Genomic DNA, 20,064 nt, shown 5'->3' with positions numbered 1-20,064 from the left:
GTGTCATCTTGCCATTCATTCCTAGCAGTGTGTTTCTAAGCAGCAGACCCAATCCCATTCTGTTTGTTTGTGAGAAAGCACTCACTTGAGGTGGCTAGAGGCAGAGGTAGTGGAAGAGAGAAAATCTTAACCAGGCTCCATGCCCAACATGAACCGTGTGATCATGACCTAAGCCAAAATCAAGAGTCAGATGCTTAACTGACTGAGCCACTCAGGCACCCCAAGTCCCATTCTCTTGAGTTCTAAGTAAGAGCCAATATTTGATAAGTTTCAAGTCTTGGGACAAGTAAAACAAAAGGTTCCTGCTCTTTTAGCAGAGACCATTAGCAGTTAAAAGGGTTCTTTGTGTTTTGTTTTTTATTCTTCAACCACTAGATGATCCAATGCTAGCCATAGACAGCCACGTATGTGTCATTGTTAAGTTCACTCTATTGCTGTAACTTAAAGCTCTGTGTCCAAGCATTCTGGACATAATTTAGAAGGTCTTATTGACTTCTTGTGTGTGTGGTCATCAGTAACAATGTGAGCGTCAGTAAGACTATCTATACCAGGAGGCCTGATGGGCTTTCAATTTGCGGTAACATTTCCATTAACAAAATCAGGCACCAGGGAAGGCAAGCTCCATATCTAAGTCAGGGTCACCTTTCTCATGTCTCAGTGTTGTAGTTGATTTTGAGTTACAGCAGCCACTGATACTGATAACTGCCTGTGTTTCCTTTCCAGGGAATTTTCTTGGCCTTGTAAGTCAAAGGATTTTTACTAGGCCCTCTATACTTGGTACACTGTCCTGCTGTGAACAGTAACCACTAAGAGCAGTCATCTTTGCTTAGGTGCTACCTGGCTTTCTGGCAGCATTTTACAGACATGTTTTCAGATGTGAAGGACCCAATTACAATACAGTGAGGTGGGAAGTATATAGTTAAAGTTGGAGGCCATTGAGGGGCACCTGGGTAGCTCAGTCAGTTAAGTGTCCAGTTCTTGATTTGGGCTCAGGTCATGATCTCACAGTCCTTGAGATTGAGCCCTGCATAGGGCTCTGTGCTGACAGTTCAGAGCCTACTTGAGATTCTCTGTCTCCTTCTCTATCCTTTTCCCACTAGTCTATATGTTCGTTCATTCGTTCTCTCTTTCTCTCTCTCAATAATAGTCTTTTTTTCAAGAGAATGTCATTGAAATTCTCTGCTTAGTATAGCATATATCCAGGTCCAAATAGTATTCTACACTGAAGTCTTCTTTTTGTAAGTATTTTTGTGCTTGGCCTGTGGTAGTTTGATTAGAATTTCAGTTTTTGGGTGGGGCTGGCTGGCTCAGTGAGAAGAGCATGTGACTCTTGATCTTTGGGTTATGGGTTTGAGCCCCTCATTGGGTGTAGAGATCACTTAAATAAAAAAAGAATTTCAGCTGTCCAGTCCTTTAAAAAAATTTTTTTTAATTTTTTAATGTTTTTTATTTAGTTTTGAGAGACAGAGAGACAGTGTGAGCAGGGAACGGTCAGAGAGAGAAGGAGACACAGAATCCAAAGCAGGCTCCAGGCTCTGCTGAGCCAGCTATTAGCACAGAGCCTGACTCGGGAAAATGTTTATTTTTGAGAGAGAGATGGTGTGAGCAGGAGAGGGCAGAGAGAGAGAGAGGGAGACACAGAATCTGAAGTAGGCTCCAAGTTCTGAGCTGTCAGCACAGAGCCCAACATGGGCCTCGAATCCTCAAACCGTAAGATCATGAACTGAGCCAGAGTCTGATGTTTAAATGACTGAGCCACCTAGGCGCCCCTCAGTCAACCAATTCTTAATTTTCTTTTGTTTTTGTTTGTTTGTTTTTCATTCTCCTGAGTCTTGTTAAAAAAAACTCTCATTACTTCAAGAAAAGAGTGATCAGAGAGTGCCAATGAGTCAAAAGATTTTAGGAGTACTTTTGGGATACATGCTCCTCCTTTTGAGTTTTTATTTCTCTTTATAAGCATCCCCAAATAATGCAACTCTCAAGTGGGAAAGGCCAACCAGATGTGATTGATCCCTGTCCTGAAGGAGCTTACACTCCAGGAATGGGTATGAGTCCAACACACAAGAAATATAAATGCTATCTCTCTTCCATAGAGTAGGATGTGGTTGAATGTAAGGACCAAGAGAGGACCAAAGCCCTGCTTAGAGGCAACATTTGATTTTCAGGGGTGGAGGATGTAGAGCCAGAAATAAGAAATAGGCTTTGGAGAGCGCTTGGCTGGCTTAGTTGGTAGAGCATGTGACTCTTGTTCTCAAGATTCAAGCCCCACGTTGGGCATAGGGATTATTTAAAAATAAAAAATCTTAAAGCAAATTGGGGGAGGCTTTAGAAGAGAAGGCAGCATTGGGATGGAGAGGTGAGGTGTTATCTTCCAGAGAAAGGGAGAAAAAATCAAATAAGGCATTACTTAGAGCTGAGGTGGGAGGGAGGTTTACAAGTCTTGTTAGTAGGATTAGTCATGTGATAAGGAATAGAGAGAAGGTGAAAGGAGAAAATAGGTTGCTTTTAGTATTTTAGAGGACCCTAATGGTAAGGCTTGAGGAGTCTTGACTTGATTTTGGCATTGACCTTCTGAAGGCCTTTGAGCAAAGGCAGAATGGGCTGAAGCCCAGACATAGGAATGGAGAATTTGGCTGCATCAAGCAGGATAGAAGGGAGGTGGGACCAATGATTGATTATGGAAACTCAAATGGGTGGTGGTAGTGGTAGAAGAGAGACCTATGAAGGGGGCAGAATTTCTCAGAACTTGACACCCGTCTTGCCGAGAGAAACAAAGGAAGTGAGATAATTGTTTAACCACAATTCTTCAGTGAGTTGAGTATCTTAGGAGTATAATTTTCATTTCATCACCAAGATTGAGGTAACTGGAAAGAGAAGATTTGACAGAGGTTGGGATGATGTCTTAGAGATGTTGAATTTGAGTTGCAAGTAGAGCATAGAGTTGAGGTGTATCAGGAGTTTTAGAACAGGGACTGGGCCAGAGAAAGAAAATTGGGAGTGACATTCATAGAAGTGGTTTTTGAAGAATTGGGATCCCCAGAGAATAAAATATTAGGAGAATGAGGGAAAAACCCAGCTGTAGGGTTAGTGATTAGGTGTGGAGGCTGTAGCTAAGGAGACAGACAACAGAGATCAGCATATTTTGTTAGGTAAGTTACAACAAAAATGTCAGAGAATGCAGACTGGATTTTGTGAAGGTAGGTCATTGGTGACTTCTGAGAACATTTCAGGAGAAGTTTGGGCAGAAGGCAGATGGTAGGAATTTTAAGCAAGCCAGTATGAAGCAGTATAAATGTATACCTTTTCTTTGAAACAGGCCAGAGACAGAAAGGTAACCAGAAGTAAGCATGAATGTGGGAAGATTTATTATTTTATAATAGGAACATTCTGCACTATATTTATAGACTGAGAGAAGAAAACCATTAGGGAAGATGAAAGACATGTGTGATACCACAACTGGCAATACTATATGAATTAAAGAGGACATGAAGTTAGGGCTGGCATTGGGGGGAGACCTTAGTAGTAGGAGTTAATCACTCAGTGCCTCTGGGGGTGCCAGGCCCATAAGACATGCTTGTTGAGATACTTCACCCCTTGTAGAGGGGTGCTGCCCTGGAGGCCTCTGGGTGGGGCTCCTGAGAGTGAATGAGATGTCTGCTCTTGTGTCTTTTGAGTATGAGGCATGGGATCACATGGGATACTGCAGGTAGCCCTTCTCTTGCTTTTCTTGGGCACCCTTTTCTATTGCATATGGGTGAGAAATAGATTAAAATATTGGTTGTTTTTAACCATAACTGCTTAATGAATTTGCGAAAGTTTATTTTAATTTTTTTAATGTTTATTTTTGATACAGAGAGAGACAGAGCGTGAAAGGGGGAGGGGTAGAGAGAGGAGGAGACACAGAACCAGAAGCAGGCTGCAGGCTCTGAACTAGCTGTCAGCACAGAGCCTGACGCGGGGCTCGAACCCACGAACATGAGATCTGACCTGAGCCAAAGCTGGAGGCTTAACCGACTGAGCCACCCAGGTGCTCCTGAATTTGCGAAAGTTTAGTCCGCAGCCTAACACAGTTTTTTGAGATTGTGGGGAAAGACTGGTCTTGTGATGGTAGATAACATAAATTGGAGTAGGTATTTTCTGTATCCTCTCAGCACCATCAGAGGTCTCCTTTTGTCATTTTTTTCCTTTCAACTTTTGTGAGGCAGTGGCACGGTAACTTTTATAAAGGTTTTGAAATGAGGAAGAAATTTACAGTATTTATATACTGTTACAGGTGACTTAAATAGATAATGTTATAGCTGACTATTACTGGAAAAATAAACCTTTACTCAAAGCTCTTAAGAATTATTTCTGAGACTGTATTAAGCCTAGAAAATGACACATCTGGTAGACTGCAGAGAGTTCAGCATGATTTTCTTTCAAGCTGGCAAGACATGTTCTTGAAAAAGATGCTAGATTATAGCAAAGTTAAAGCAAAGACTAGAGTAAATTTTCCTGGGTCATTTCAGGAAATGACCCAATGTCTGTACTTTGCATTTCTTGTTAACAACTCTGGTTATTGTATGGCCAACTCCCAGAAATCATCTTGTAATTCTAGGCTTTCATTTTCATTTTGTCCCATAATCACTTGTAATTTCTCTCTTCCTCACCAGTAGAGGCTGATTGGTTTTACACTTTCCTGAGCTACATGTTCCCTAAGGAAAAATTTCCAAAGTCTTTTTGGTTGCTCCCTGGCATTTTTTGTATGTCTTTAACCACATTAAATTGAGAAGCTTATTTCTTGAGAATTGAGTGTCTTTTAGGAAGGATGTCTTCAAAGTTGGCAGCCTTTTTTTGAACCAGGGATTTCCTGATCAATTTAGTATCCCGCGAGGCTCTGGTTGTTTGACTTTGGGCACAAACCAATACAAATTAGGCCTGAAGAAATGTATAGAGTATATAAAATCTTGAAGTGATTTTGAGAGTATGAGAAAAACAGGAAATGATATATGAATCCTAACAGGATGTTCACAGTCAGACTAATAAACATAGAGGAACAATTTTCCAGAGATAATCCATTAATGTCTGTGCCCTGGATTCTGAAAATGAGGTAATCTATCTCCTTTCTCATTCAAAGAAACGTTTTTTCTTATTTTTTATTTTCTTCTATTTAATACTTACTACATGCCCACTAACGCACTTAACCAAACCACATAAAAGCCCCAAAGAAATGTAAGATAGGTTATTTGTTCTAAGGTAATTTGCAGTCTGGTTGGAGGACAAAACACACATGAAAGAAGTGTAGGACCTTGAGGCAGGTCCCATATCCATTAGGAATCCAAAGCCAAAAAGGAAAGAGGGAGCTGAACGGGTGGCCAGAGTGCTGGGCTGTAGTCTGGTCTCAGTACAAAACTGTTCTGATTCCATGCTCCGATTATTTGTTGTTGTTGTTGTGTTGTTTTTTAATTAAGCTCTAAGCCCAACATGGGGTTTGAACTCACAACCTGAGATAAAGAGTCATATGCTTTATACTCTACTGACTGAGTCAGTCTGGTGCCTCCACATATTCCTGTTTAAAGAATGATATCAAGCACATTTCCTGTTTACATATATGCTTTGCGTAATGCTTTCACTATTAGTGTTATCCTCTAATACTTTTGTGTAAAAAAAAAAATAAAAAGATCCTTAAAAGTCACTAGGTCATTTTATGGATTTGGTTAAAACTTTGAGTGTCTATGTATATATGTAGTGTCTATGTATATGCTAGGGACATAGTCACTGCAGTATGTTAAGCGAGCTGAGATCTCACAAATCAGTGATGGCAGCACTGTGAGCCCTTTCTGTTATAGAATCTCCTGCTAAGGAGTTTATGCCATCAAAAAAAATTTTTTTTTTACTGTTTGTTCAGTTTTGAGAGAGAGGGAAAGAGTGTGAGCAGAGGAGGGTCAGCGAGAGGGGGCAGAGGATCTGAAGCAGACCCTCTGCTGACAGCAGCAAGCCTGATGTAGGGCTGGAACTCACAAACTATGAGATCATGACCTGAGCTGAAGTCGGATGCTCAAATGACTGATCTACCGAGGGATCCCTACAATTTAAATTTTAAAGCTAAATTTCTTACGTTTTCTGGACTTCTAAAATGTGTTTCTCATGTTTAGTTCATGTATCACAGTGGGTTGTTGAATCTATTCCTGTTTGGGAAACTTATGCTTTAGAGGATATATTTATTATTGAGACAGAGAAACAGAGCATGAGCAGGGGAGGGGCAGAGCGAGAGGGAGACACAGAATCCGAAGCAGGCTCCAAGCTCTGAGCTGTCAGCACAGAGCCTGATGTGGGGCTCGAACCCACAGACTGCAAGAACGTGACCTGAGCCGAACCAGGTGCCCCTAGACAATATGGTTTTTAAAATTTATTTATTTATTTTGAGAGAGACAGAGACAGCATGAGTGGGGGAGGGGCAGAGAGAGAGGGAGACTCAAGCAGACTCTCAATCTCAGGCAGACTCTGCTGCCAGCACAGAGCCCATCGTGGGACTCGAACCCACAAAACCACTAGATCATGACCTGAGCCAAAACCAACAGTCAGGCGCTTAACTGACTGAGCCACCCAGGCCCCCCGAAAAATACCATTTTAAACAAAACAGTTTTTTATTTTTCACATAAAAGAAATATAGAAATAGGTAGTTTGGGGCTGAGATGGTGACTCCCAAGAACAACTGGGATCCAGGCTCTTTCTACCTATTATGCCTTCAACTCCAGAATGTCATATTCAGTTGGTCCGAGGGTTGTGGGTTATCATTAAGCTGATTAACAGAATGTCGTATTCATATTCTTCGTCCACACTTCTACATCCTCATATTCCAGCATAGCTTTCCAGAAAGCAGTCCTGGTTCCACGTTTAAGCAGCAGAAAGAAGGAAGGGGATGAAGAAGAGCATGTGACTTCACTTTAAGAAAGATTTTGTGGGAGTCCCACAGGCACTGCTTATTACATCTCATGAGCTAGAACTTTGTACATGGCCATACCTAATTAAGGGAAGCTAAGAAATGTAGTCTTTTTAGCTAGGCAACAAAGTACACAGTTAAAAATTAGAATGCTCTTCTGAGAGGCAGTGGTGGGAATTTGAGTGACCATTGACCATTATTCTCTGGCAAATGGAAGGATTCTGCAGGTTGTTTTGTTAAGTACACAGTTCAGTGTCATATATTCATAGTATATAGTACATGCATAGAGCCACGCTCCATCTCCTAACAGTTTCATCATCCCAAAAAGAAACCCCATCATTCCCTTAGTAATCATTTCCTTTTCTTCTCCAGCTCCCTTCCTTAAGCGAACCACAGTTGACTCTGTATTTTCCTATTCTGGACATTTTATATAAAGGGAGTCACTTAATAAGTTGTTCTTTGTGGCTAGCTTCTTTCACATATGTAGTGTTTTCAGATTTCATCCATACTGTAACATGTATCAGTACTTTCTTTTCTTGTTTTATTGCCAAATAATATTCCAATTTTTAGATATATATGCTACATTTTATCTATTCATTAATTGTTGGATGTTTGTTTTGACTTTTTGAATATGATGACTATTTCAGTGCTTCTGTAAACATTAGTCCATAAGTTTTTGTATGGACATAATTTTAATTTTTCTCTTGTCTAGGAATGGAATTGTTAGGTCATGTCTATTCAGATCCTTTGCCCGTCATTAAATTGGATTCTTGGATTTTTTTGTTATTGAATTTATAGTTCATTATATCTTCTGGATCCAAATCAGCATCCTGAGCTAGACCACCCACCTAAGCTGCTCTTTTGTCATGTTGTAAGGTTCTTTATGTATTTTAGATACAAGTCCCTGATTAGATATGTTATTTGCAAATATTTGCCAGTATTCAGTGGGTTGTCTTCTCATTTTCATTTTTCTTTTAAGTAGGGTCTACACCCAATGTACGGCTTGAACTCCGGACCCTGAGATGAAGACTTATGTGCTTAAGGCATCTGGGTGGCTCAGTGGGTTAAGCATCTGACTCTTGATTTTGGCTCAGGTCACAACCTCACAGTGATTGTGAGCCCTGAGTCAGGCTCTGTGCACTGTCTCCTACCCCCAACTCCATCAAATAAACTTAAAAAACAAAGAGTCATATGCTCTACCAACTGAGCCAGCCAGGTGCCCCATGTCGTATTTTTCTCTTTCTTTCTCTTTTTCTTTTTCTTTCTTTCTTTCTTTCTTTCTTTCTTTCTTTCTTTCTTTCTTTCTTTCTTTCTTTCTTTCTTTCAAGTTTATTTATTTTGAAAGAGAATGCACATGCACAAGCAGGGCTCACGGACTTGAACCCACAAACTGTGAGATAATAACCTTAGATCATGATCAAGATCAAGAGCTGACCATTAGGGGTGCCTGAGTGGCTCAGTCGGTTAAGCATCCAGCTTCAGCTCAGGTCATGATCTCACAGTTCGTGGGTTTGAGCCCCTCGTCAGGCTCTGTGCTGACAGCTAGCTCAGAGCTTGGAGCCTACTTCAGATTCTGTGCCTCCCTCTCTCTCTTTGACCCTCCGCTGCCCGCGCTGTCTCTCAAAAATAAAGAAAAAACAGTAAAAAGAATCTTTTTAATAAAAGAGCTGACCATTAAACTGAGCCACCCAGGCAACCCTTGGTGGTATCTCTTGAAGCACAAAAGTTAGGTGCTTATGATGAATATATTATTCTTTTTTTATTTATTTGTTTGTTTCTTTCTTTATAGATAGGGTGAGCGACAGAGTCTTAAGCAGGCTCCACACTCAGCACAAAGCCAACTCTGGGCTTGATCCCAAGATCCCAGGATTATGACCTGGGCTGAAATCAAGAGTCTGTGGCTCTGCTTGAACATCTAACTTTGGCTTGGGTCATGATTTCACAAGTCGTGAGTTTGAGCCCCTGTATTGGGCTTACTGCTGTTAGCGCAGAGCCTGCTTTGGATTCTCTGCCCTACCCCCACTTGCGTGTGCTCTCTCTCAAAAATAAATAAACTATGAATCAATCACGGTGGCCAAGAGCTGGAAGCTAACTGGTGTCTATCCATGGATCAATGGAAGTGTAGTGTATACATACAATGGAATGTTGCTCAGCCTTAAAAGGAAGTAAATTCTGATACATGATACAACATGTATGAATCTTGAAGACATTATGTTGAGTAAAATAAGCCAGTCACAAAAGGACAAATAGTGCTGATTCCACTTCCACCTGAGGTAGCATGAAACAGAAAGTAGAATGGTGGTTGTCAGGGTTGAGTAGGGAGAAAAGGGATTTTATGGTGTTAATTCTTACATTTGGGCTTATAATCCATTTTGAGTTGATTTTTGTATATGATTTGAGGTGTAGCATTCTGATTTTATTCTATTGTGTGGATTTATTCAGTTGTCTCAACACCATTTGTTGAAAAAAGACTGTTTTTCCACCATTAGATTGTTTTGGCATCCTTGTTGAAAATCACTTAACCCTAGGGGCACTTGGGTGGCTCAGCTGGTTAAACATCAGACTTCAGCTTATGTCATGATCTCAGAGTTAATGAGTTTGAGCTCCGAATCAGGCTCTCCGCTATCAGCTCAGAGCCTGCTTCCATCCGGTTTCCTTCTCTCTCTGTCCCTCCCTCTCACTTGGAAGTCCCACTTCCGCATCTCTCTCAAATGAATAAACATTAAAAAAAAAAAAAGTCACTTGACCCTAAATGTGGGGGGTATTTCTGGACTTTGACTTGATCTCCGTGTCTGTCCTTTTTTTTTTTTTTTTTAATGTTTTTTTATTTATTTTTGATGGTCAGAGAGAGAGGGAGGTACAGAATCTGAAGCAGGCTCCAGGCTCTGAGCTAGCTGTCAGCACAGAGCCCGGCTCAGGGCTTGAACCCACAAACTGTGAGATCATGACCTAAGCCAAAGTCGGATGCCCAACCGACTGAGCCACCCAGGCGCCCCACCTTGTCTGTCTTTATGACAGTTCATCACTATCTTGATTACTGTATCTTTGCAGTAAGTTTTGAAATCAGGAAGTGTGAGTCCTGCAACTTTGTTCTTCTTTTTCACTATTTTTGTAGCCATTCTGGGTCCAGTGAATTTCTGCATGAATTTTCTGTTCTGTTAGTCTATTTCTCCAAGAAAGCCAAATGGTATTATGATAAGGATTGTCTTGAATCTGAGGAATAATTTGGAGGATGTTGTCACTTAACAGGATTGCCTTCCAGTCTGGAAACATGAATCTCTTTCCATTTATTTAGATACTTTCTCTCAACAGTGTTTCAGAGTTTTCAGAGTATGTTTTGTATTTTTGTTAAATTTATCCCTATTCATTTTGAAGCTATTATAGGTGAAAATGTCTTAATTTCATTTTCAGTTCATTGCTAGGTTATAGAAATACAGTTGATTTTTATATGTTCATCCTGCCACCCTGTTGCTTTATATGTATCCTGCCACCCTGCTGAATTCGTCCTAATAATTTTTAGTGGATTCCTTAAGATTTTCTGTATATAAGATCATGTCATCTGCAAGTTAAGATAGTTTTATGTATTCATTTCAAATTGAGGCGTTTTATTTCATTTTCTTGCTTAATTACTGTGGCTAGAATCTCCAGTATCATATTGGATAGAAGTGGCGAGTGGCCATTCTTGTCGTGTTCCTGATCTGGGAGAAAAGCTTTCAGTCTTTTTACTGAAAGTGTAAGTATAACCTTAGTTGTGGGGTTTTGTATGACTTTTTGGTGTCAAGTGGAAAGGGGTACTAGCGTTTTATATTTGGGTAGGCTCATATTAATAGCTTCTTATTCATTTTAGATAACACCTTTGTCTCCTGTTTCAGCATGGCTGCCATCCGGAAGAAATTGGTGATTGTTGGTGATGGAGCCTGTGGCAAGACTTGCTTGCTCATCGTCTTTAGCAAGGACCAGTTCCCAGAGGTGTATGTGCCCACAGTGTTTGAGAACTATGTGGCAGATATTGAAGTGGATGGAAAGCAGGTGAGTACATTTTCTTAACAACTAGTATTGTTTCCATGTCAGGCTACTCCTAGAGCCTGTAGAGAATTAGGCCTTTTTGTCTCTTTAGTACACAGTATAATAAAACATTTTTGAATGAGAAATCCATTCTGTTCTGGCATCTTAGCCCAACTTTTTAACTGCTATCATCTAGACTTTGCTCAATTCATATGTATTTTACATGGGAAGCCTTAGTGTATGTGGTCCTCACAGCTTTATTTATATTTGAAATTTAGTTTGTTGCCAGATGGATAATGCTTAAAATGAACCTATTTGGGACACCTGGGAGGCTCAGTTGGTTAAGCGTCTGACTTCCACTCAGGTCATGATCTCATGGTTCGTGGGTTTGAGCCCTGCATTCGGCTCTGTGCTGGCAGCTCAGAGCCTGGAGCCTGCTTTGGATTGTGTCTCCCTCTCTCTCTGCCCCTCCCCTACTCATGCTTTGTTTCTCTCTGTCTCAGTAATAAATAAACATTAAAAAAAACCTTCTTTTTAATAATAAAATGAACCTCTCTGTATAGATGGACTTCCCCTGGTTCTGTCAATATTTTCTTAAGTGCTGAAGAATGAGATGATTATGTCAAGAGGTCCTTACTTTGTCTCAAAGGGGTGTATTAATTTATAACACCAGCAGTGTGATATTTAAAACATCCTCACATTTAATTTTTTTAATGGTTTTTTACTTTAACATAAATAGGGTGCCACAGTTGGCTTAAGCTGCCTGTCATTGGCAGTTGAGGACAGCTTTTCTTCATGTCTGTCCTGAAAGTCTACTGGCAAGACTGGAGCCAAACTCTTCTGGAACTAGAGTATATGTATTTTTTTTAAGTTTATTTATTTATTTTGAGAGAGAAAGCATGAGCTGGGTAGGGGCAGAAAGAGTGAGAGAGCAGATCCCAAGCAGGCTCTGCACTGTCATCATGGAGCCCAATGTGGGTCTCAAACTCACAAACTATGAGATCATGACCTGAGCTGAAGTCAGAAGATACTCAACTGACTAAGCCATCAAGGCACCTCATTATATGTATTTTTTTTTAAATAAATCTTCTGCTTCCTTTTGTTGTCAAAATAGTGTCTTAGCTTTCTGTGCATCTTTTGAAAGGGAATGAAATTCTCACTGCAGGTGGGTCAGCTGAAAAGAAAACTAGAACAAAGGGCTCTTTGCCAACAATCTGCGGCACATTTAGCCAGCTGCTCAGACTTTTAGGGTCCCTGAAATAAAAGTGCTTGATAGCAACTTGGTGACCTTCAATGAAGTTGAGCGAGGGTGCTGCCTAGGAATATTCATGTAAGAATATATAGTAATAGAGCCTAGGAAACCATTGAAGATTCTAGGTGATTATTGTTCCAGGAACAGACATACCAAAGATGGAAAGGCCCGTTCTGATAAGAGACAGGCCCAACACCTGAAACATTTATTTATCAGAAGATAATCATTGTTGGATGTATCTGACTAAACACACATGAGGCATGGAGGGGTCAAGGTAGTGTGATTTGGCAGAGAGTGAATGAGCTATACCATTCTGAGACCAGGTCTAATGTAAGGATTGGGTATCAGTGTAATATAAATATACATAACAGGGGCGCCTGTGTGGCTCATTTGGTTGAATGTCTGATTTTTGGTTTCAGTTTAGGTCATGCATGATGCCAGGGTTGTGGAATCGAGCCCCACATCAAACACTGTGCTAAGCATGGAGCCTGCTTGGAATTCTTTCTCTTTCCCTCTGTGTGCTCTCTCACTCTTTCTCTAAAAAAGATAAATGAAAAATAATTTTTTAAGTAAGTAAATACACATATCAAACTAATCATGAGTATACATGACAAGTGTAATCAGCCTAGTGGAGGTTGTGAGTGATGCATCCTAGGGCAGAGGTTGAGGGTGAAAGAGATAATTAGCCATCAACTTTAAGGAAAAAATGATCTGTAGAAACTCTAAAATATGGGCTGTGGGACTCCTGGGTGGCTTAGTTGGTTAAGACTCTGACTTCGGCTTGGATCATGATCTCATGGTTCGTGCGTTAGGGCTCTGCATTGGGCTCTCCGATGTCAGTGCAGAGCCCACTTCAGATCCTCTTGTCTCCCTCTATCTCTGCCCCTCCCCTGCTCTCTCTCAAAAATAAAATAAACATTAAATTTTTTTTTTAATGTGGGCCGTGAAAATTCTAGGAGAAAACGAGTATTCCACATATTAGAGGGAGAGCTCCTTGGGCCTCACAGTGTCCCTGAGCAGATGTTAAAATCCCACTCTGGTTGTGAGAAATCACAGGGCTGCCTGCAGTGCTGGACAACATACAGAGGGACCTGTGTCCAGAGCGCAGGCGTCTGTTTGCCCTCCTGCCACATGAAGGTGAGCAGGTTCCCATGTGCGAAAGGAGTACCCTGCTACTGTAGTGATGCTTTAAGTCAAACATTTTTTGAGGAAAAACACAGCCAGAGACCTTTCCTGTCAGCTCAGACCTTGCTTTACAGCGCGGTGTCTTTTTCTTACCCACCAACTCAAATATAGGCTCCACGTTGCCACATTTGAGCAGAATGAGGAGACCAAACAAGGAAGTAGTTGAGTTAGAATATATTAGGAAAAGTTACTCAGGTCTGGTGTTTCCCTGTCTTGCCTTATACATATGGTGGAATATTGTTTAGTTTGATTTCCCTTCTTGTTCATCTGCTTTTCTATGCAGAATGTTGTTTATAATTAAATACTCTACTTCTTACAAGTTACAAAGTTATTTTTTACTTGACATTCTGAATTATGTAAGTATTATCATCATCATTATTATTAATTAAATGTTTATTTTGAGAGAGAGTGTGTGTATAAGCGGGGGAGGGACAGAGAGACGGAAACAAAATCCCAAGCCAGCTCTGCGCCATCAGCACAGAGCTTGACACTGGGCTTAAACTCATGAACTGTGAGATCATAACTGGAGCCAAAACCAGGAGTTGGACATTTACCTGACAAAGCCACTCAGGTGCCCCGCAACCTAAAACAATTTAAACATATCTTCCACCTCAGGCTTGGTGCTTAACAAAAATGAACACTCTTACATTTTATTATTTGGGACAGTTTGCCATTTAAATGTACTTTGGTAGAGTACCACTTCTTCTGGAAATAGGTGTTTTAACCTTGCACTCATGTGTTTATTTTTCTTACCACAGGTAGAGTTGGCGTTGTGGGATACAGCTGGGCAGGAAGATTATGATCGTTTGAGACCTCTCTCCTATCCGGACACTGATGTTATACTGATGTGTTTCTCCATTGACAGCCCTGATAGTTTAGGTGAGTAGCCCTGCAGCCTGATGTCTGTCACTGCCTGTGTGCCTGGCCGGCACCTGGTTTCTTAGGTCCTTTCTGAGCATCAAGTGGTTGAAAAGCAAACATGATCTTCATAGAAGGAATCATCAGTGGCCAGAGTCCTAGAGCCTTGGGACTATCTAAGATTTGAAGTTTTTGTGAGTGACCACACGTTTTTTCCATACAACTTACTGAGCTTGTTGCCTTCTGATATCTAGACTGGTGATTTGCTCTTTCCTGGTAATGTTTCTAAGGCTTTATTTTAGACCTTTTCTGAAGTGTCTAAGCTAATAAAGAGAGACTTGAACTTGGCTTTTCCACTAGGTCAGTTGATGACTTGTCTCAGTAGCTACTTTGCTTCAGAAAAAGCCTGTGAATAACACTAACCTCACACTCTGCTAAACAAGGCACCAAGGCCTGAAACAGAACTTACTTTCAGTTTGTACTGAAGATGACAAAATGTCTCTCTTGATAATGCAATGCTCTACATTGACAGCGTAGCATGTAGGCCAAGAGTATTGTCGTTATCAACACAAACAGCCCTGGAGGGCCTGTTGATGGTATTGGCTTCTGCTGGCCAGTTGCTGTTAAGTGACCTTCTTTTCTTTGTCATGGATGTACTCATTTTAATGACAATACTGGGACCCTCCAAGATTTTGGAAGGCAGCTATGCTCACCACCATACCACCAATGCTGCTCATGGGGGCCTCCAAGATTTTGAACACTTGATCAAGGTTATGCATCCGAAGGAGTCAAGCTGAGATTGAGCCTCTGGGCAGTGACTCCTAGGACTGAAACTGAGCAGGAATTCTCTGCCATTGGTTCACTTTGGTGATTTTCAACAGCTATTTTAGTTTTGGTTTTTCAAATGAATCTGGTTTCCTTTGGGGAGCTGTTGGAAGGGCCTAGATGGTGGGGCAGAGCTTTAGGTCACAGAAAAATAGAGCCATGTGAAACCTTCCTGTTACATACACATCATGGACTTTGTCTAAGTCCTATGGGAATGAAGAGGAATGTGTCCTGTAGCTCATCATCCAAGGTATAGTCATCTAGGGACAAAAACACCTTCAGAGCAGAAAGTTACTCTTCATTCGCACTTTTTAAAGAACATGTCTCCTGATCTCAAAGGAGGTTCTTAAGTTTTTGACCTCTGTTTACTGGCTGTGACTTATTTCTTGCCGGCCTTTTCCCCCAGAGGGCAGGCTCTGGGGAGGAGAGCAGAGGTAGAAAGTAAAGAGGCGAAGAGAGACAGATCTCTGAAGTACAGACATACCTGGGTCTAATGTTGGAGGGTAGATACTCTGCCTTCCTTGGAAGTCATTGCGGGAGTGTGGTAGGTAGGTGGAGCCCCTTTGCTAGGCTGACTTGAACTAGCTTGGTTTTGCCCTTTAAAATTTTGTTTTGGCTTTGGTGTAGAGGACAATCCCACCAGAAGTTTGCCCAAGAAAATGTGTTAATGGGAACTCAAAAGTCTGGATCAAGGGATGCCTGGCTGACTCAGACTGTAGAGCATGTGACTCTTGGTCTTGGGGTTGTGAGTTCAACCCCCATATTGGGCATAGAGATTACTTAATTGGGCTGCGGGGGGAGTCTGGGTCAAGAAAATGAAAAGCTAATGCCAGCCTAATGCTGGACTTGATTTACTTGATTGGATGTTAAACCATGGCCCTGCATGTAGGTGTAGGATAGCAAGTTTAATCAGGAATCAGAATTTCGGTGTGAGAGTTTCAGCCCTGCTGCCAGCCAATCCTGTGATAATTTACTTTTTAGAATCTCTCCTGTCTAGACTGGCAGTTGGTCTCTAGTCTGTATTCTAGTTAAGACCTGGGGTAGCAAACTTGTAAAAGACCAAACAGTAAAACTTTAATCTTTGTTAGCCATATGTTTTCTATTGCAACTACTCAACTCTGCTACTGAATGACAAAAGCAGCCATACAAAATACATAAATGAATGAACTTGGCTGTGTTCCAGCAAAACTTCTCTTATAAAAACAGACTCCGGGGCGCCTGGGTGGTCAGTTAAGCATCTGACTTTGGCTCAGGTCAGGATTTGTGGTTTATGGGTTCAAGTCCCTCTTTCTCTGCCCCTCCCCTGCTCATGGACTCTTACTCCAAAAAAAAGACTCCAGACAAGATTTTATTTCCTGATCCCTAATCTAGATGATAAGAATTCCTTCTCTTTAAAGTTATTTATGAAAAGCAGCAACAGTAAGACAGAGGCAATTGATTTTTAATTTTAATTTATGTGTCTTGAATTCCAGGGGGTAGGGAGACTATTGGACTAAGAATTTCTCTTTTTTTTTTTTGTTCGTTTAAGAGAGAGAAAGGGCGCAAGTGAGCAGGGGCAGAGAGAAAAAGAAAATCCCATGATGGGCAGAGAGAGAGAGAGAGAGGGCTCACCCAGGGTTCCTATTTTTACCCAAAGCAGGGCTCGTGCTTACCTGATGTGGGATTCAAACTGTGAGATCATGACTTGAGCCAAAGTCAGATGCTTCATGATTGAACCACCCAGGTACCCCTGACTTTTTTTATGTTTATTATTTTGAGAGAGAGAGCATGAGCACTGGAGGAGCAGAGAGAAAGAATCCCAAACATGATCCACTCTGCCGGTGCAGTCCAATGCAGAGCTTGAACCAGCAGCCACCCTGCTGCCCCTGGAATAATAATTTCATATATTCAGCAAATATTATTGAGCAACTATTTATAGAAGAAACTTCTTTTAGATTAAGGGAGACGAGCAAAAACAGCAGTAAACCCCCCCCCCCAAAAAACATAACAGTAAATCTGATAGCAAGAATTTTCACAAATAAGATTCATGGAGGTTGGTATGGAATGGTCCACGGTACTATTCTGTTTCAGAGGATGGCCCTGGGATGGTCATTAACCTGACTAAAAAGGTGGCTTCTGAGACAGACCTAAATTAACTGAAGGAAGCCAATACAGATACCAATAAAACAGCCTTCTAGTAGAGGGGATAGCAGGTATAAAGTCACTGAGGCAAGACGAGGAAGGAAGGAATCCAATGTAGCAGCGGGGGTGGGAGTGAGCATAATAGAGCAGTGTAGTTAATGGTGTGGACCTTTCCTTTCCTCATGAGATTGGAGCTCTTGGAAGGCTTGAACAAGGGAGTGATATCTTACTTACCTTTTAAAGTAATCACTGTTGGGGCACCTGGGTGTCTCAGTCCATTAAGCGTCCAACTTTGGTTCAGGTCACGATCTCACAGCTTGTGGGTTCAAGCCCTGCTGTCAGGCTCTGTGCTGACAGCTTGAAGCCTGGAGCCTGCTTCAGATTCTGTGTCTCTTTTTCTCTCTGCTCCTCCCCGCCCCTCTCTCTCATGCTTTCTCTCTCTCTCAAGAATAAATAAACATTAAGAAGGTTTTTTTTTTTAATAAAAATTAAAAAAAATAAAGTGATCACTGTTGTAGCTGAACTGAAACTGACCATGGGTGCACAGGTGAGAGCAAGGTTTGGGGCTGAGGCTGTTTGGCTTTGTTGTTAGATGTGCTGACCCTTTACTCTTTATTGTTTTGAGGACTGGAACATTGCACTTCTTTGAGAAACTCTGTTTCAGCATAAAGCTTTGAGTATCAAGTTATTATAATTAACTCTGTGGCTGCCATAGCAAAGGAAGAAGGATGCATTCCAGTGTCAATCTTGGGTGCTAAAGACTGGAGCACTGAATTACAAGACAGTTTCCTGACCTCACTCATGTAGTTTACCTGATGTGGCCTTTCAAGCCAGAAGACAGACCATCTTTCTGTATTCTAAGCAACTCTTGCCTTTTGGTAATTTGTCTTGAAGTCATAGGACAGACATTTTATTTCTAAAATACAGACTTAAATTACAAGCAGACCATTTTAGTAGAGTATTGGCAAGAAGCTACAGCTGGTTATCACTCATTTTCAGAAGTCATTCTTGTGCTATTTGAAATACCAATAACCTACACGATGGGGGTCATGCTGAAGGTCCATAAGCAAGGTGTAGAGAGAACATGTGGACCCTGGGCCAGCTGCAGCCCTAGAATGGAGATCTTTTCTGTAAGATGTGGTCAGAGTCACTAGCCAGCAGTGACAGAGATGGTCCATGGATAGCTTCCCTCCTTCAGTCAGGTTGCATCATTGTGGAACCACCCTGTGTTCTGGACCCTTTCCTCCTCCAGAGGCTTTAACTGGGTCCCACTTCCACAGGAGCTGAGCTCTTTAGTGGGGACTGAGAAAAGGCTGATGATTCTCTGCTTAAGGGAAAGGGGTAGGATTTTGCCTTTTACTGTGGTTTTAAAACTGGTGAGATTCCATTAAATGTCCAGCATACTTTTTAAGTAGCTTCTTTACAGTTTACCTAGGGCTCTTGGAGATTCTTCAGGATAGAATTATATGTGTTTTGTATGTGTTTTGTATGTATTTTGCTTCTTTCAGAAAACATCCCAGAAAAATGGACTCCAGAAGTCAAGCACTTCTGTCCCAACGTGCCCATCATCCTGGTTGGGAACAAGAAGGATCTTCGGAATGATGAGCACACAAGGCGGGAGCTGGCCAAGATGAAGCAGGCATGTCTGGGGCAGGGCTCTGTTTTCATGAACATTCTTGAACCCAAGGTTGGATGTTCAGGGGGCCCAGTAGAAACTCTCACAAGCCAGGCTATTTCAAAGAGAGTCCCAGAAGCCTATCTTTCTCCATCTGTCCTTCATTCACTGGGGCCTACACAGAGGGTCCCTAAGACTCCCTACTCGTATGAGATGGGAACCTCTCCTGTGGGGTAGCGCTGTGCCTCCAAGGATTGCCTGCCTCAGAAGGGACCAGCAGCAGCAGTAGTCAATGCTCCAAATGCAGGAACTTTATCAGGCTCTTGATTCCCCTCTCCGGTTATTACCTTGGTATATGTGAAGCCAAAGATTAAATTGGTGGTAACCAAAGAATCAGGTAACCTTGAGGACAGGGAGTCCAGAGCCCTGATGTCTTTATAAAAATGATGATGGAGTTGGCACCTTGGCTTCTGAGAAGCCAGGTGGTCCAGTGGCAAGGCTTCCACCATGCAGGATAAGGGCCTTGGGGTCTTTAGTCCAGGTTCTCCCACTGAGGTTTCTTTGTCTGTCGAGGTCGAGATATGTTTACTTCCTTGGGCTTTCAGTCCTCTGTGAAGCTAACTACAGGGACCCCAGTGCTTACCCTGCCTGGATCAATAGCTTGGATAATTTTTCCCTTGATTCCCTCCTCAACCCTGCAGGGCTTCTCTGGCTTCTCCTTCCTTTCTCTCTACTTCCCAGAGAAGAACTTGTTTAATAGGGATTTTATATTGGGGATGGGGAGGGTCACTGCATATGAGTTTCCTAAGATAGAACTCAAATCTGGGTTTGGCAGCTCTTATTTTTTATTTTACTATTATTATTATCATTATCATTATTGGCAGCTTTTAAAGAAGCCTTTTAGGCTGAATTTGATTGGTGATACTTTCTTAACTGAAATGAAAGTGCTCTTTTCTCTTTGCTAGGAGCCAGTGAAACCAGAAGAAGGCAGAGATATGGCGAACAGGATTGGTGCTTTTGGGTACATGGAGTGTTCAGCAAAGACCAAAGATGGAGTGAGGGAGGTTTTTGAAATGGCCACGAGAGCTGCTCTCCAAGCCAGACGTGGGAAGAAAAAATCTGGGTGCCTTGTCTTGTGAAACCCTGCTGCAAGCACAGCCCTCATGCGGTTAATTTTGAAGTGCTGTTTATTAATCTTAGTGTATGATTACTGGCCTTTTTCATTTATCTATAATTTACCTAAGATTACAAATCAGAAGTCATCTTGCTACCATTTAGAAG

General features: G+C 41.6%; 1 protein-coding gene across 1 annotated transcript in view; it reads left to right on the top strand.

Moving 5' to 3' along the window:
* RHOA (ras homolog family member A) overlaps positions 1 to 20,058 on the top strand; it is a 46,959-nt gene extending 26,901 nt beyond the window's left edge. Inside the window, exons 2-5 of the mRNA XM_029916688.1 lie at positions 10,795 to 10,951; positions 14,123 to 14,243; positions 18,677 to 18,807; positions 19,749 to 20,058. Of these exons, the coding sequence (XP_029772548.1) occupies positions 10,796 to 10,951; positions 14,123 to 14,243; positions 18,677 to 18,807; positions 19,749 to 19,922 (582 nt within the window). The 5' untranslated portion in view covers position 10,795 and the 3' untranslated portion in view covers positions 19,923 to 20,058. The remainder of the gene's footprint in view (positions 1 to 10,794; positions 10,952 to 14,122; positions 14,244 to 18,676; positions 18,808 to 19,748) is intronic.
* The last annotated feature ends 6 nt before the right edge of the window (positions 20,059 to 20,064 follow it).

The sequence above is a fragment of the Suricata suricatta genome, chromosome 12 (assembly GCF_006229205.1).
Source record: "Suricata suricatta isolate VVHF042 chromosome 12, meerkat_22Aug2017_6uvM2_HiC, whole genome shotgun sequence".
Lineage (NCBI taxonomy): Eukaryota > Metazoa > Chordata > Mammalia > Carnivora > Herpestidae > Suricata > Suricata suricatta.
This window is presented reverse-complemented; position numbering and strand designations above follow the sequence as displayed.